This window comes from Xenopus tropicalis, chromosome 7 (genome assembly GCF_000004195.4).
Source record: "Xenopus tropicalis strain Nigerian chromosome 7, UCB_Xtro_10.0, whole genome shotgun sequence".
Taxonomy (NCBI): Eukaryota; Metazoa; Chordata; class Amphibia; order Anura; family Pipidae; genus Xenopus; species Xenopus tropicalis.
Genome location: NC_030683.2, coordinates 47,628,462 through 47,644,693, shown reverse-complemented (window position 1 = coordinate 47,644,693; position 16,232 = coordinate 47,628,462). Strand labels below are relative to the sequence as shown.

The 16,232-nt window shown below is 35.6% G+C and overlaps 1 protein-coding gene across 1 annotated transcript; it reads left to right on the top strand.

Moving 5' to 3' along the window:
• The first annotated feature begins 2,294 nt into the window (after window positions 1–2,294).
• Window positions 2,295–14,431, top strand: LOC100488368 (protein NDNF). The gene is made up of 4 exons (XM_002939723.4): window positions 2,295–2,635; window positions 7,363–7,546; window positions 10,156–10,283; window positions 11,377–14,431. The coding sequence occupies exons 1-4, from the start codon at window positions 2,629–2,631 to the stop codon at window positions 12,729–12,731; spliced, it is 1,674 nt and encodes a 557-aa protein (XP_002939769.2). The 5' UTR covers window positions 2,295–2,628; the 3' UTR covers window positions 12,732–14,431.
• Window positions 14,432–16,232: the final 1,801 nt, after the last annotated feature.

Genomic DNA, 16,232 nt, shown 5'->3' with positions numbered 1-16,232 from the left:
GGGCCTATATAATATGCTGTATAAGATTAAATTCACCAAAGAAACGGTGTAAAAAGTTGTGTAAAATAAATGGAGAGGTTCGACCACATTTTAAGGTAAGGTCTGAGTAAAAATGTGTAAAAAACGATACCAATTTTACACTGTTTTTTACACAGCAAAGCCTGTCGATGTGTGGCAAATTTTGTTGCTGTTTTTGACACAGCATGATAAATCTGCCCCTAAGGCTACTAAAAATCATTTAAAAATTAAATAAAGCCAATAGGATTGTTCCAATAACGATTCATTCATTTTTAGAAATTATAATTATTTGATTAAAATTGAGTTTTAGGAGATAGCGTTCCTGTAATTCTGAGCTTTCTGGATAACAGGTTTCTGGATACCTGTAATTAGGTTTAGACACTAAACAATAGCAAAGAATAAATTTAGGCCATCATCATCACTGGCCGTAATTTCCTGCCCAAGAGAGATGCCATGAGTAGTGATGAGTGAAACGCATTTGTTGCGCAATTTTTTTTTTTCACTCTTGTCAATTTTTTTGCCGCCCGCATCTATTTTTTGTCGCCGCTGCCATTTTTCTTGGCGCCCGCGTTTTTTTTTTTACATGAACGCGCCCAGTTTTGATGCAACCGCGCTCAATTTTGATGTGGCCACGCCCAATTTGACGCACAACAAAAACAAATTCTGCGCAACAAATTTTTCTGTGGTGAATTTTCATGGAAGTTTCGAACAACAATTTGCCAATGGCGAAATCCGGAAATTCGCTGCGAATCCATGCCTGGCGAAAAAAATTGCTCATCACTAGCCATGTGTAGTCAGGCGGCCTGCAAATAACTAAGAAGAGCAAAAAGCTCAGTCAGTCATAGAAAGAGCTAAATCATAAAAGCTCTATATCAACCTTCCAAATGTGCCTTTAAACCAAGAAATAACTTCAGTTGCAATGTGAAGGGGCTGAGAAATGTGGATGTGCTTTGAGAGAGCTTTGCAAGCTCACACATATCATGGCAGCACCCTCAGATCAGTATAGCATATATTACTGATATATTAATTTGCAACATTAAAAAGTTAAATGTGACACATAACTGCACCCCAGTGTCTGGAGCATTAGTCCTCTCCTGGGTGCAATTATATTTGAAATCATTTTATATCAGTCAGCAATCTTGTCCTTTTAAAGAGGGCAAATGCTGCAGTCAGTAAACTGGTTCTGGTTTCCTATGTATGTACCATTTTCTCAGGGGACAAGTTTCTTGTTCAGAACAGCTGTCTCAGGGAGCTTTTTATTACCAGTAAGACAATGGGCTAGAGATTTGGGTACTCTTTGTCCTCTTCTCATTAGGAACAAACCTTGTGTAAAACCATGTGCATTTGGCTTTGCATTTGCTAATTAGGATTTCAGTTTTATATAGATTGACCATAATGAGTAAAACTGTTGTTTGCAAGTGGAGTCGTTATGAGTGCTTACCATAGCTATCCATCCAGCCCTATCTGGGTTAACTGGAAACATTGTAAGCAAATTGTCTAATTCTTTAAGTGAAATCATGGTTTGCATTTATATGAATTTAATGGAACTTAATTCATCATCTATAAATCCTCAAAAATGCCCTAGTATTTACATTAACAACAATTTATTTAGCGTGAAGCTGAAACCTGTTGTGCCCAGGAACCATATAAAAGTTAAAGTAAAAGTGCTTCTCTATACCTGCTAGAAATACCAGTGTCGCATATACAATTAGGGGGCCATTTACTAATGTCAAATTTTTTTTCCCCCAATTTGGATTTTCAGAGCCAAAAGTTGTAGAATAAAAAAAGTTGCAACTTTTTAAAGTTTTAATATGTGTCCAAATGACTAAAAATCGGACAATTCGCCAGCTAAGACTTGCGGAGATCATGTAGAAGTCAATGCATATACTTTTCCCCTTTAATTCCAAGGGGTTTAACAGCCCAATGTGTGCATGACAAAGTCCCATGGCTTATTTATAGTCATTCATATAAATATATTTTTAACCTCTTGTCAGCTAAGATTAATGCACAATTTACCCCATTTATATACTCTCTGGTTGATAAAAATCAGTTTATTTTTGTTTTTATTTTTTATTATTATTTAGGATCTCCTTTTATTAAATTTCTCTAAATCTAAAATCATTGCATGCTAAATCAGGAATACACAGCAGAAGTAATCTCTTATTCTAAAAAAGATGGGACATTGCTTTCACAATAGCATCAAATTATTATATGGTTCAGTCATGCTCTGTAGATTTACATGGAGCAGACCATAAATAGTTAAGTGGGTGTCCTTTTCTCTGTCTCATTCAAGCCGTTATCCCTCTGCAGATCTGCCAAAGACCAACTCAGAGTATAGTGGGGAGGAGAGAGATTGCTAGTATTAGACTAACCAGGAATACTGCTCTGGGGGAAGTCACATTTCTTTTTCTTTCTTATTTTTCCCCGTTTTCTTTTTTTGTTTTTTGTTCAAATAGCAGAATATTGAATTTTTTGTGTTATTGTTCTGTTATCTTAGCATATAGTTATGAAGAAATCAGTATCTTGGATGTTGGTTTGTGTTTTTTACTTAATCTTCAGCGTGAATTTCATTTGATGCAAAAAGACTGGCTTTAGATCTGCATTTCTACTATGGGAGGTAAGTGTTATCCCCATTGTTTATTTGAATTATAAATATATCCTGAGCAAATGCACATGAGCCTGTCCTTTATACAATACAGTGTACGCTGGGCCACAGTGGCTGGGAAGTTTGCCTCTAGCTACTATAGAGCTTAGAATTAGATTCCTTTACTGAAAGCAATGGCTTCTTTCTGAAACAAGTGTCCCCAATGCACCTGCCAAATGGTCCACAGACAAATAACTTTGAGACAATATTTCTTTCTTCTGTTTTTAATATGTTGTGCAATAATCTGTTGAGATTTTAACCTGACTCTTTTTTTTTAAGGGGGGGTGGTGTACTGGCAATTTTCCAGCGCAGAACTATCTAGCTGATGTTGATAAACAGGCTATAGAGTTGTAGTCCACCAACAGCTGGACAGAGGCACAATATCTCTGTGTGAAACTGAAATAATTACTGCATAATATGACAATATGACATTTGTCCTGTTTGTTAATATTTGTCAATATTTGTCATATTCAGGTCAAGGGTGTCCCTGATGCTTCTAGACCAAATGTTTTCTCAATTTTGTTATGGACCCTTCTGCAACATTTTACAGCCCTTGGCAAAAAAAAACAAATATTAGTTTTGTCAGTCTGAGTAGATGGGTTACCACCAACACATGAAGAAATCAGTCAAAAATAAGAACTGTTTAGTTAAATAAGACTATTGGAAATGGCATTCCTGTATTTCAGATCTCTTTGGATAATGGATTTCTGTTATCCATAGAGAGGAGTGAAACCTCAATTTTACATGATTTTTTGTTTTCTCCCATATCACACCATTTTGTCATGGTCCCACCAATATATATTGCACAACACATTACCCTGATTACCCTTACCCAGATTTTCTGGGCCCCTGCAAAACATAAAATGGGGGTTCTACTGTACTAGGTCTCATTCCTCTGGTAGGTGAAGTAGTTCATGATAATACAGGTGTAGTAGTTGCTCTATCATAAGGCTATATGAGAGTATATATGAGAATAGAGCTTTGGAGTTGATGATTGGTATATTTCATGGGGAATTGTCTGCTTGGCCATTATTATTTCCCAGAACAAACCCTGATTATGTAATCTGGCACACTTTAGAAATAAAGTCAAGTTATTAATAAGGCATTCATTTGCCTAGCTGTTTTTGCTAAACTTTTGGAGAATTTTGATATAATGTAAACTGCAGAATGAGTAAAGAAGGGCAGTCCAACTGGAAGCCCATGGGCCAAATGTAGCCCTACAAAGGATTTTTATGGCCAGCACCTTGTTCAAAGGCTTCATAGACTTCACTGTATGACTTCTTCATTTATTATAATACTTCTAGTGATATTACTTGTGCAATACACCCCCAGTTGTTAAATATGAGTATATTTTAAGTTTCATACCTGATATAAAAGCACTTAAACCTGCAGGTCCCCATGCACGCCCCAACATTTTGCAAATACAAAATCAAACACAATTCAGGGGTTTACACAGCTTCCTCTTGTGCATTGCTTGTTGACTTTACTTTTGACCTTGACTCAACGGTGTATTCAAGTAGCTATTATTGCGGCTATATAAATTGCAGGTTTACTGGTTCCCTTCAGGCCAAATATATACTGTATAATTTAGCCAACAAGAAGAATGCCCAGTGAATTTGTCTTTTGAGATGCCCTCCCACCAGGTGCCAAAATATATTCATACAATGGTGCCCAGTCCATTTGGTATGGTTGATTTTTTTTCAATTTTGAATAGATTTATGATTGTGTACCAAATAAACATTTTGTATGTGATGCTGCCTACCTTTTGTATTATTACATTGTTTTTTTCAGGGTCTAGGTGCCGTACCCATGCTGTCTAAAGCTCAGTGCCCCAAATTTCTACCATTTTGGTCAGCTCCATATTTTGCTATAAATCTGTCAGGTTTTTTTTGCCTCCCTTCTATTACACAACGATAATAAGTAGCTTACATGAATTATCAATACATTATATTAAAAACATATTTATTATTATTTATCAGTGCTATATCAGATTTAATATGGCCAATGAATAAACACACTATGTATATATGTATATATATATATATATATATATATAAAATTAATTTTTTGGTCCTCCACTAAACTCAGTAACATTTGCTGGTTATGAGTTGAAAACCGAACTGTATAGTTTTGTGGCATCATTTCACAATGGTAATCTCTCTCTGCAGTTCAACTTTATTCTGGGAAGAAAAGAGAACTTCTGTGAAAAGCTTTAAAAAACACATTTTATGTAACAGCACGCACAACCATAACACGTTCCTTGCACTTGTAATTGTGTAAAAGTGCTAGTGCGTCCATCCTTCATCTTCTACCAAGTTGTGTGCAAGTGCACCTATTGATGGGGAAGCTGACACTGTTGCCATAAGTAAAACCCACCATATAAACATTATCCTCAATGAGCATCTGATTTATGAACACACAGCTTTTCATTTGTATTAATTTTTAACACATTGATAAACCCTGGGAATAAATGCTGCATTGTAAGTAAAAACATGGAACTGTACTTTGCACACTAAATTACCCTTCTCATGTCAAGAACACAGCACTGCCATTAGTTTTGAGGCACAATTATGAGTTTATAAGTCACACATGAATGCACTATATGTTTAACTTTCCTATTACAGATGAATATCTAGATTCTGCAATAAAAATGATGTTAAACTAAACTTATTCCAAGCAGCACATTTTCAGCCTGACATTCAGAATAAACTTTCTTGCTTTTTAATTTTAGCAATAACATCTGGAATTTTATATAAACTGTAGTAAAGATTCCAAGATGCCTTATTTTTTTTTTTCAGAGGTTTAAGCATAACAATTTTGTTCTCTCTCAGTTAACAGAGAGGGCAAACTAAAGTATTTTCCCACAAGGTAACAATGACACGTTTCTATTGACAATCTGAAGGTCATCTTGAAAACACCTAATTAAAAATGACATGGACTTTGGTGTTTCACAGGACAAAACAAGCAGGTCAATAACAGCCATTTAATCAAACCTGCAAATAACTCAGCTGTTGATGGAACCGAAATAAGAAAATAATGAACTTTATATTACTTGACCTAAATCAACCTCTTTAGATTAAGCTGAAAATTGTATTGGAGATTGAACAACTAGATAATGGTTTTGTGTGCAGAAACTGTCTGTGTCTTGGGGAGCTGCAATTTTGAAACTGCTCAACTGCATCTGGCTAAGGATATATGAACTACTTCATAGGATCAGTTTGCTAAGCAGTGCCCACTGTGGCTGCTTTAAGCCTGCAGCAACACCACTGAATGTCTGCTGTGACTATTAAAAGGAGAATGTCCCCAACTACACTTGTTGCTAGGGAAATGCTAAGCCATCTGTTCTGCTTCGATTACTCAGCTTCATAGACCATCAGCAAGTGACTTTTCAGGGCTTACCTACTAATATATGCCCCTTCTAATACAAGTGGTACAAAGGCTGTTACAAGTTTTTTTCTCACTAGAGCAAGTATCACCAGATAGCATCTTGATATCTGAGAATGGCCTGATTACTACCATTTCTTTAGCATTAAGACTGATCTAAGCAAGAGTCACAGGGCAGTTTCAGACTGCTATGTGGTCTACTGTGTAGTGATTGTTGGAGTTGTTCTTGTAAATGCACACATAGTTTTTGGTGTTGCCTGTTGTAATGTTTAAGTGTGGCTTGCTTTGGATATAGCACCAATGGCCAAACAATCTAATAATAATGTTGGAGATAGGAGCAGTCGGAGTGAGGACTGCATCAATGAGACAATGTGGCCCCCAATCTGACTGTAGAGAATCAAACCTGCCCAATTGACACCTGGCTGATTTTTAGTCGGGTATAGGTCAGGTAGGGCCATTGTGGGTCCCTATACACCGGCAGATAAACTGCCAAATCAGTCTAAAAGACCCAAATTGGCAGCTTAAATGTGCCTATGTATAACCACCTTTAGAAACAACTTTTCCCATAAAGTCAAGTCATTTCAGTGGGATAAGGAGTCCTTACAAACTGAACTGTAGTCATTCTGTGACAATGTGATTGTCAGGCTTGTGAACACAAACCACATAAAATGTTATTAATAGTGTCTCATCAAACACTCACATGCCTGGCCCTATGTAGTGCTACTGGTCCCATATTCAATGGTGTCTGGTTTGGTTATAAAAAATCCCAGCTCTGTGAACCCAAGAACATAGATATGAACCAGTGTAAAATGGATTTAGAATGTGATATTGTTAAAAAGGTTGTCAAGTTATTCTGAAATTGTAAAAATAATAATGTACAGTATTTCTGAAGACCTACAATGATAACGGTTCTTTTATGAGCAAGCACCTTTTCAAATCTTTATACTGGAATATATTTTAAAGAACCAATGGTGAACTGTTATCTAAGATTAAATCTATAGAGCATAATGCACACCCAGCGATAGAATGTAAGCACTGTCAGCCTTTTGTTTTCAAATCCAGAGCCTAGGTTTTTTTAATTTACAGAAGGTAATCAAGTCATTCTTTTGTGAACTTCTGCTGTATCTAATCATTTTTAAATTTTAAAGGTTCCCCTTCTGATGTCTACCTGAATGGCTATAGATATGGACTATGTTTTTTTTGCTTCATCAAAATTGCAGCTTCCTAATAAACTGACAAAACAAATACATGACTATAATACAAAGTTTAAAAACTATTACTATTAAAACTATTAATGTTTTTGTATCATCTAATAGGAACAAAGAAATATACATTTGCATTGACACTCTATTTTATTGGCCTACTGATTGGGTGCCTATGCTTGTCTGACATCCCAGCATCCGCAAACATAAAGAAGAATCTCTTAAACTATTACCACTCAGTTATTTTGCCAGAAGGGAAAGAAACAACAATCTACTTATTAAAAGACATTACAAAGAGGTAAGATTGGTGGTGAAATTATTATAAGTGATATCATGCACTCTGATATAATATTCTTATAACATTTGAACTACTGTTGCTTGTGTTTAAAATAATCATACTGTGGCTCTGTAGTATACAGGTATGGAACCTGTTATCCAGAATGCTCCGGACCTGGGGTTTTCTGGATAAGGGATCTTTCTGTAATTTGGATCTCCATAACTTAAGTCTGCTAAAAATCATTTAAATATTGAATAAACCCAATAGGCTTGTTTTACCTCCAATAAGGATTAATTATATCTTAGTTGGAATCAAGTACAAGGTACTATTTTATTATTACAGAGAAAAAGGAATCATTAAAAAAAATCTGAGTTATTTGTTTATAATGGAGTCTATGGGAGATGGCCTTTCCATAATTCAGAACTTTCTGGATAACGGGTTTCTGGATAAGGGATCCCATACCTGTACATAAAAATTTCAAAAACAGATAATATCAATGCATATAGAAACAGAGCTTAATTTGACAATTTGCCTCATTTAAACAGACTATAAGTTGAGTGAAACACCATAGTGGTCTGTCCTTTGTCTATATGCAGCTCAGATGTCTAAGCTCAATGGTTAGAAAATAGTTATATTTTTCCAAATCATCTTCCCTTGAAGCGTTATTGATTGCACTGCAGGCTACATGAGGAAGCAAGGGTACCTACACCTCACCTGAACACCTATGGATAAATTAAAAGATTCCATTAAACACTATTACTATTATTTGTCATTATTCCACCCCAAGTATAGAAGAATTTCAAGATCTAATTCTGGTATGCCAGTAGTTCTGGACTGCATACCCCAGTTGTCACCAGTAGGCCTTTCAGGGGTAGCCCTTAAATGGGTGGTTCACCTTAGAGCTAATTTTTATTATGTTAGAATGGGTGATTCTTAACCACTTTCCAATTGGTCTTCATTTTTTATTTCTAGCTTTTAAATGGGGGTCACTGACCCCAGCAGCCAACAATGTTCTGTGAGGCTACAATTGTATTCCTACTTTTTATTACTTATCTTTATATTCAGCCACTCTCCTATTCATATTCCAGTTTCTCATTCAAACCACTGCCTGTTTGCTATGGTAATTTGAACCCTAGCAACCAGATACAAGCTGAAATTCCAAAACTGGAGAGCTACTGAACAAAAAGCTAAATAATTCAAAAACCACAGAAAATAAAAAGTGAAGACTGATAACAAATTGCCTCAGAATATCAAGCTCTACATAATAATAAAAGTTAATTTTAAGCTAATTACCCCTTTAAATGCAAAAGTGTCCTGGTAGTTGTTTATGAAGAAACTAGACTAGACTTTATTATCCTAAACATAACATATGAATCAAACCCATTCTTCCAGCTGTAAAAAAGTGATATTTCCTCAGTCCTATATATCATGAGATTCATCTGCTTTAAGACATGAACTCCACTTATTCAACCAACTTCCAGGGGTGGAAGTTCAACTGGAGCAGATAATATGACCAGTGGTGTAGCAGGTGGTGGTCAGCCATATGTTGTTCTTAATATGGGATTCATTGATTTTCGAATAACTTTCTGTCAAACTTTCACTGTCACTTGTTTATACTATGATTGCTTCCACAAATTTCCACATTTCCACTTTTTTTTACTTTTCAGGACATTAAAATGAATTGACTTATCAAAGGGATAAATGTGTCAATTCATTGGTTTCCTATGGGTTAATTACAGCACAAAAAATAGCACTGTTCACCTATCCAAATCTCTCACTGCATATTGCACGCTAGATTGTTCTAGCTTTTTGGGTCTGAGGCTGATGCCACACGTGGCGTTTTTACGCTGCGTTTTTTCTCAGCCTAAAAACACCGCACAAGCCACACAGCCCCTGACTATGGTGTTTTTCAGCCTAGTACTGGTGATGTAGCAAATCCCGTTTCCATGGTGCTAATAGTGCGAAATAGCAAAAAACGCAGCGTATTTCCGCTAGGTCTGGCAGCTGCCTTTGTTTTTCAGCAGCTGAGAAAATTAGAATATACGCAGCGTAAAAACGCCTCGTGTGGCATCAGCCTAATACCTCTTCTGCCACTGTCAGGCTGATGCCACATGAGGCGTTTTTACGCTGAGTATTTTCTAATTTTCTCAGCGGCTGAAAAACACCCGATATCATCATCCATAGAAATAACTTGAAAAGACTCGAAGCTAACCACACAATGCGGAAATACGCTATAAAACGCCTTAGCACGGATTTTTCAAGCGTTGGCCGAAATACGCCGTTATTTGCACAGCAACCTATTCCTATGTATACACAAAGGCAGCTGCCAGACCTAGCGGAAATACGCTGCATTTTTTGCTATTTCACACTATTAGCACCATGGAAACGGGATTTACTACGTCCCCAGTACTAGGCTTAAAAACGCCATAGTCAGGGGCTGTGTGGCTTGTGCGGCGTTTTTAGGCTGAAAAAATACGCAGCGTAAAAACGCCACGTCTGGCATCAGCCTAACAGAGGGCAGGGTGTTTTAGAACATAACATTTGTGGAAGGTAGAGGGAATAACCATTCTAATAACCACTTTGATCAAGAAGTGTTTTTTGCACGTTTACTAACCTAATGTCTTTCTTAGGTATTACTTTGCTTTGGAAGAAAACAGTACCCATCACTTCTCTATAACTGTTACTCCCTGCGATGTACCTATCGAGTGGAGTATTTTACAGTACAAAATGTCACATGTTTTTCATGGAACCAAGTCAGGTAAGAAGGGCGAGGTACAGAATTAAGCCAATGATTCTACTCTTATTATATCCTGCACTGATGTGAAATAAAATAAATTAATTTCCCTTTCCATTTTAAGTTATAATTCTTCAAAGCATAATATTTATTTATTTGTAATATTATAAAATGCTATGGCTATAATAGTACTATAATAGTACAGCTTTAAGTTTATACACTATGTGCAAGATGCTATTACACTGGATCGATTTTTATTGGCCTAAATAGTTTTTTCTTGGGGGGAGGGGGCTTAGGCCAATATTAGCATTTTTATTCTTCTCCATCCTACTAATTAATATAAATATTAGGCCTATAGAATAGTAGGCCTATAGATTTCGGTACAATATAAATATAGTGTACTCCTCTGAAATGACATGAAGTATGTAAAGTTGATTGAAACTCCTCTAACCTCTCCCCTCTGATGGACATGAAGATAAAAAAAACATTACTAGAAAACACACAAAAATAAGAATGCTAACTTGGCAAAGAGTCATGTGATTGTTTTTGGTGGAAGTTGCAGCAGTAACACACAGGTGTTACTGGTATTTATACAAACTATACATATTTATACTTACTGTACATACTAATATGTTATTTTATTTTTGTGGGCTTCAGTCGATTTTGGTGCATGGCTAATGGAGGGCGGCTTTGATTTTGCCTAATAAATACTACAGGTATGGGACCTGTTATCCAGAGTGCTTGTGACTTGCGATAAGGTGTATTTCTGTAATTTGGATCACCATGCCTTAAGTCCACTAAAAAATCATTTAAACATTAATTAAACCCAATACGATTATTCTGCATTCAATAAGGATGCATTATATCCTAGTTGGAATCATGTACAAGGTACTGTTTTATTATTTCATAGAAAAAGGTCATCTATTTTAAAAATGTGAATTATTTGTTTATAACTGAGTCAATGGGAGATGGCCTTCCCGTGTTTTGGTGTTGGATAACAGGTTCCTAGGTAATAGATCCTATGCCTGTACAACAAATGTTGTAAAAGTATTAATTAATTAAATAATGACTAATTATCAGCAATGACTTATTTTATACATGTATCTTTTTATTTTAGATAATTATAGACCTTTGGGTGATCTAAAATCAAGACAATTTTATAAGACAGTGTCTGCACTTTTCCATTATAAAGGGAACTCTGTAGAAAACTATGTGGGAGTATCATCATATTCTTCATCCCTGTTCTTGTTGGAATTTTTATCTACTGAGAGAGATACTCACATTTCAGTATACTTAACCACTGACCTAGCATATGGAACTCTATTTCCTGAACTTCCTGGAGATCCACGCATTGATGTCACTACGTTAAACCATAATTCTGTTAGCCTTGTCTGGAAGCCAAGCCCTACTGGCTTGAAAACGAGGGAATACGTTGAATACTGCCTTCTTGTAAACGAAAAACACAATTATAAAAGCTTGTGTGCTGCTGATGCTGCTGTGCGATCAATAAGTGGGCAACGGACAATGTTTTCAAATGTTCCTGTGTCACAACATATAGATGACCATCAAGGTGTTATGCATTTATCAAACAGGGAATTTAGTATCATTCAAAGAACCAATAATATGGAGGTTAGACAAATATGTATTGGTAATAAAAATGTATACACAGTGTCTAATTTGACCTCTAATACTCAATATTATTTTGATGTGTTTGTAGTCAATCTCCTCACTAATGGCAGTGTTGCATACACAGGGACATTTGCAAAGACATTAATGGAGCCCAAACCCAAGTACTCGCAACTAAAAGATGGAAAAATTGTCCAAATTACCCTTAATGGAAAACTTCAAAAAAGCAATACGTTTCAATATCAAGCAACGCATAAAAAAGTTCAGTTTACATTCCAATCATGTAAAGGACAAGTAAGAGCCCAAATATTAAAAAATGGAAAAATTTTATTTTCTGAATCAATAGAAGGCTTAAGACATATAACACTGACTGGTAAAATACTGGAAAAATATGTTGTAGTAACATCAACAGAGCAAAACACAAATTCTTCTGTGATGGTTCAAGCATCTTCACATATCCACAAACCTCTGTTTCCCTTCTTCCCAGATAGCTTAAAAATACGGTCTTTTAACAAGCTGAGAACCTGCAACTCCATCACAATAGCTTGGCTTGGTACCCAGGAGAGAAATTTATATTGTGTGTATAAGAAAAAAATTCAAGAGGACCAGGTTTGGAAAGAAATGTCCAATCATGACAGATGCTTAGGACCCGATTCACGACCAAAATCAGAAAAAGTTTCTTGTAAATATTTCTATAACATCAACCTTCAGAAAGCAGTGACCACTGAGATCATAACTGGACTAGAAAGGGGGTCTCTATACCTTATAGATGTGTATCTTGTGGGATCCCCTGGCATACTGGTGAGGTACCATACCAAGGTGGTAAAAACAAGGAAACATTGCTAAGGCTTCAGAATTTTAAATGTAAAAACAGCGAAAAATGGGTAAACGTGTTGGCTTATGTTATATTTAATATAAAAAATACAAGATCTCCAATTGTAAAGAGTACAGAAAACACTTTTTTTTTTGTTTGTCTAAAAATAACCAGAACAAGGCAGTATTGTGCTTTTTTGTGCATATTTGCAAATGTATAGCCTAACACCATTTATTTTGTATAAAGGTTTAAACAGTGCAACAGTACAAAAGTTCTAAAGTATAAGAGATGTTTCATAAAAGGAAGTATCTTAATGAAATTTTACTTGCTATATGTATGTTTAAATTTCTCATGTCTTCTGTGCAGCTTCTTTCCTGGCTGTAGTGGTGTATAGAACAGACAGGATCACTGACACTTTTTTTACTCCAAAGAACTGTTATTAGGATAAATAAACATGAACCCACTTGTTGGTCATATAGTAATGACATTGCATGATCCACATATGGCATAACATAGTCACATTGCCCAAAATAACCAATATATTACTGCAAAAAGTCCTTCTGGATCAAAATAATTCCAGTTAGGTGTTTGACCAGCAGCCTAAGGGTAATGCCCTACTTGGATAAATCTTTGCTACCACAGGTGACTAATCTCCCCAAAAAGCCTTTCCACCACCAATAAAGAGAATTGCCGGTGGAATGGCCTACGCATCTCTTTTCTTTTTTCTGAACTTGCATGCAGTTGCCTGCAGAGATTTATCACATGGGACATTACCCTAACAGCCTGACACTTGCTGAGTTTGCAGATTCGTGAAATTAAGACAATCAAGATTATAATTATCTGAAGATTGGTTGGATTTCTTGTCTGTATCCAACTAGCATGACTATTTAACTAGAATGAGGAAGATCCTACAAGAAGTTGCAGAACTAACAGGAATTTCATGCCTTAAGAGAAAAAAATAATCAGCCTCCCTTTGGCATCTGTCTTTTCCTGACTCAATCACAGACTTCTAAATTAAATCTTCCTTATCTCTATCTTGGGTTTCTTTCATGATTGGGATTGGCAGAACATGTAATAGATAGTAAAGAGCTAATCCACTGTGCTCCAGAAAGGAGAGAAGGGGGTTCCCTGACCAGGGCCCACCGGTATCCTGGTAAGCCAGTCTGACCATGAGCATCAGATTAATTTAGGCACATAGCAAAATTGTGTTTTAATTATTGTATCCCTGAAGGGTCGCAGCCTTTATCATGACCTCTTGTTTGGATGTAGGTATTTTCAGAGTCATCCAGCAGCAAACACACAAGCATTTGTATTTTCTTGTTTGTCACCAATGATTGTTTTAAAGTGTTGAAAATCTTTAGAATAGCTATTAAAATGGTATTTCTTGTTACAGAAATTTTGTCTCTGTATAGTAACTTAACTCTCACTGTTGTGTATTTTTACTTCCATTGCAAAAAGTGAAATCGCATTTATCAGTATATTACAGCTGGATATTAGCTTTGTACATATTATCAGACCTAGCAGAATGATATGAAATCATTATTATTTGCACATTATACATTCAGTTTATTTTGTGTTCTTCGCTCTGTTTTCTATGTACATCAAGATGGCAAAGGATGGACAACATAACAGTACATTCATTAATGAAGCAATGTTGGTTAGTATTTGGACCGGCTTGTATTGTTCATTTATTTGAATCTGCGTTTATGATTTTTGTAATAAAGTAAAAAAAAAAACCATTGTGACTGTGTGCCTGAATGTTATTGTTTTTAAATGAAACCAACATGGGGGAGTGGTGCAACTATTTTGTTTATTATTTGATCTTTTCTGTCCAGCATCCTATTAGTGTAATCAGCACATAATAAAATGCCTATTTCAGTTTCCATTTATAGTCTAGGTATCAGTGCTTCTGCTACTAATAGTCTTGGATTATATGCATAGGGATATTTGTTTCAAAATCATTTTGAGAACAAGCATGGGTTTCCTAATACAAATGAGATGCCAACATGAAAGTAAAATCCTCCAAAACTAAGGTTTTATAGATAACTGGTCCTTTTCTAAAGGAGAACCGATGCTTAAAATTACTATGGCTAGAAATGTATTTTATATACTGCACTAGACTAGAGGCTAACAGAAATTATCCATGCCTTAAAATAGTTTGCAGAATTTTAAGGTAAAAAAGGAAAAAACAGTGTCTATTTTTGTATCCAAGACACAGGGCCCACATATACTATATCCATAATATATACATCTAGTAATAATGAAGGATGGATTTAACTTTCCATGGGTTCTTTCAGTCTTGAGTCTTGGGCTGGAAAGATATTTAATATACCTGTAGTTTAAATATATATATATATATTCGGGGAATCCTATTAGTAAATCTGTCCCTGAGTAGTATGCATAACTACAGTATAAAAGTTCATCATAACCAGGATGTTGGAGATCAGGAACTACTTATAAAAACTGTCTTCAGTAGTTGTTGGGAGATATAATTGCCTATTTATATAGCATCAATGTTGCACTGAGATTCCTCAATTTAACTAGAAACCTTAAAAGTATAAAAGTCTCAAGCCCTAATTAAGGGGGGGGGAGGAGCACTAACAGAGCTAATGCTGGCAATATTTTTGTGTTCCCCACCCTTTGTCTTAAAGATGATGCTTATATTTATTATCTGTGACAATATAATTGTGCGCATGTGCCATAAGTTTTTAGTGCAGGAGAACTTATGAGAGAGAGAACAATGAAATGTAATAAATATGTATGTTTCTCATACAGACTAGAATAAGACCCCATTTTCCCCTTAGGTAGTTTCCCCTTAAGTTCAGTATGTTTCAATTGGTCAATTGGTATTTAATTATATGCATTCTCCTTCAGCTTCTTTCCAGCTTTCAAATTGCACTGACCCCAGCAGCCAACAAAGCTATTACCCCATGCGGCTACATTTTTATTGTTATTGCTACTTTTTAATTATTATCTTTCTATTAAGACCCTCTCCTATTCCAATTTCAGTCTTTCATTCAGACCACTGCTTGGTTGCTAGGGTAAATTAGACTCTAGCAGGCAGATAGCTGCTAAAATTCCATACTGAAGAGCTCATATATAAAAAGCCAAATAATTAAAAAAAACCCACAAGAAATAAAAAATGAAAAGCAATAGAACATTGTCTGAGAATACCACTGTCTGCATCATTTAAAGTTGAACTACCCTTTTAATATAGTATGAAATACGTATTCCATATGCTATAAAATAATTAATTAGCACAAGGTGCTACTGAAAGAGCAATTACAATGGTCAAGAAACTTCTAGAAGCATATTGCCAGTAAATAGAGTCTTCATGGGAGTTCTGCATTTGAATTTACATCTATTTGAATTTAAAATTTAAATCTATTTGAATCAATTTTAATCTACATCTGACTTTCTGCATTGATAAAAAATAAATGCCCACTTTCGAAGGGCCACTTCAAAGTGGGCATTTACCACAGGCTAACCAATGTTATGAAGCAGACACAGAACAGGATAGGGCTGCTCTTCCA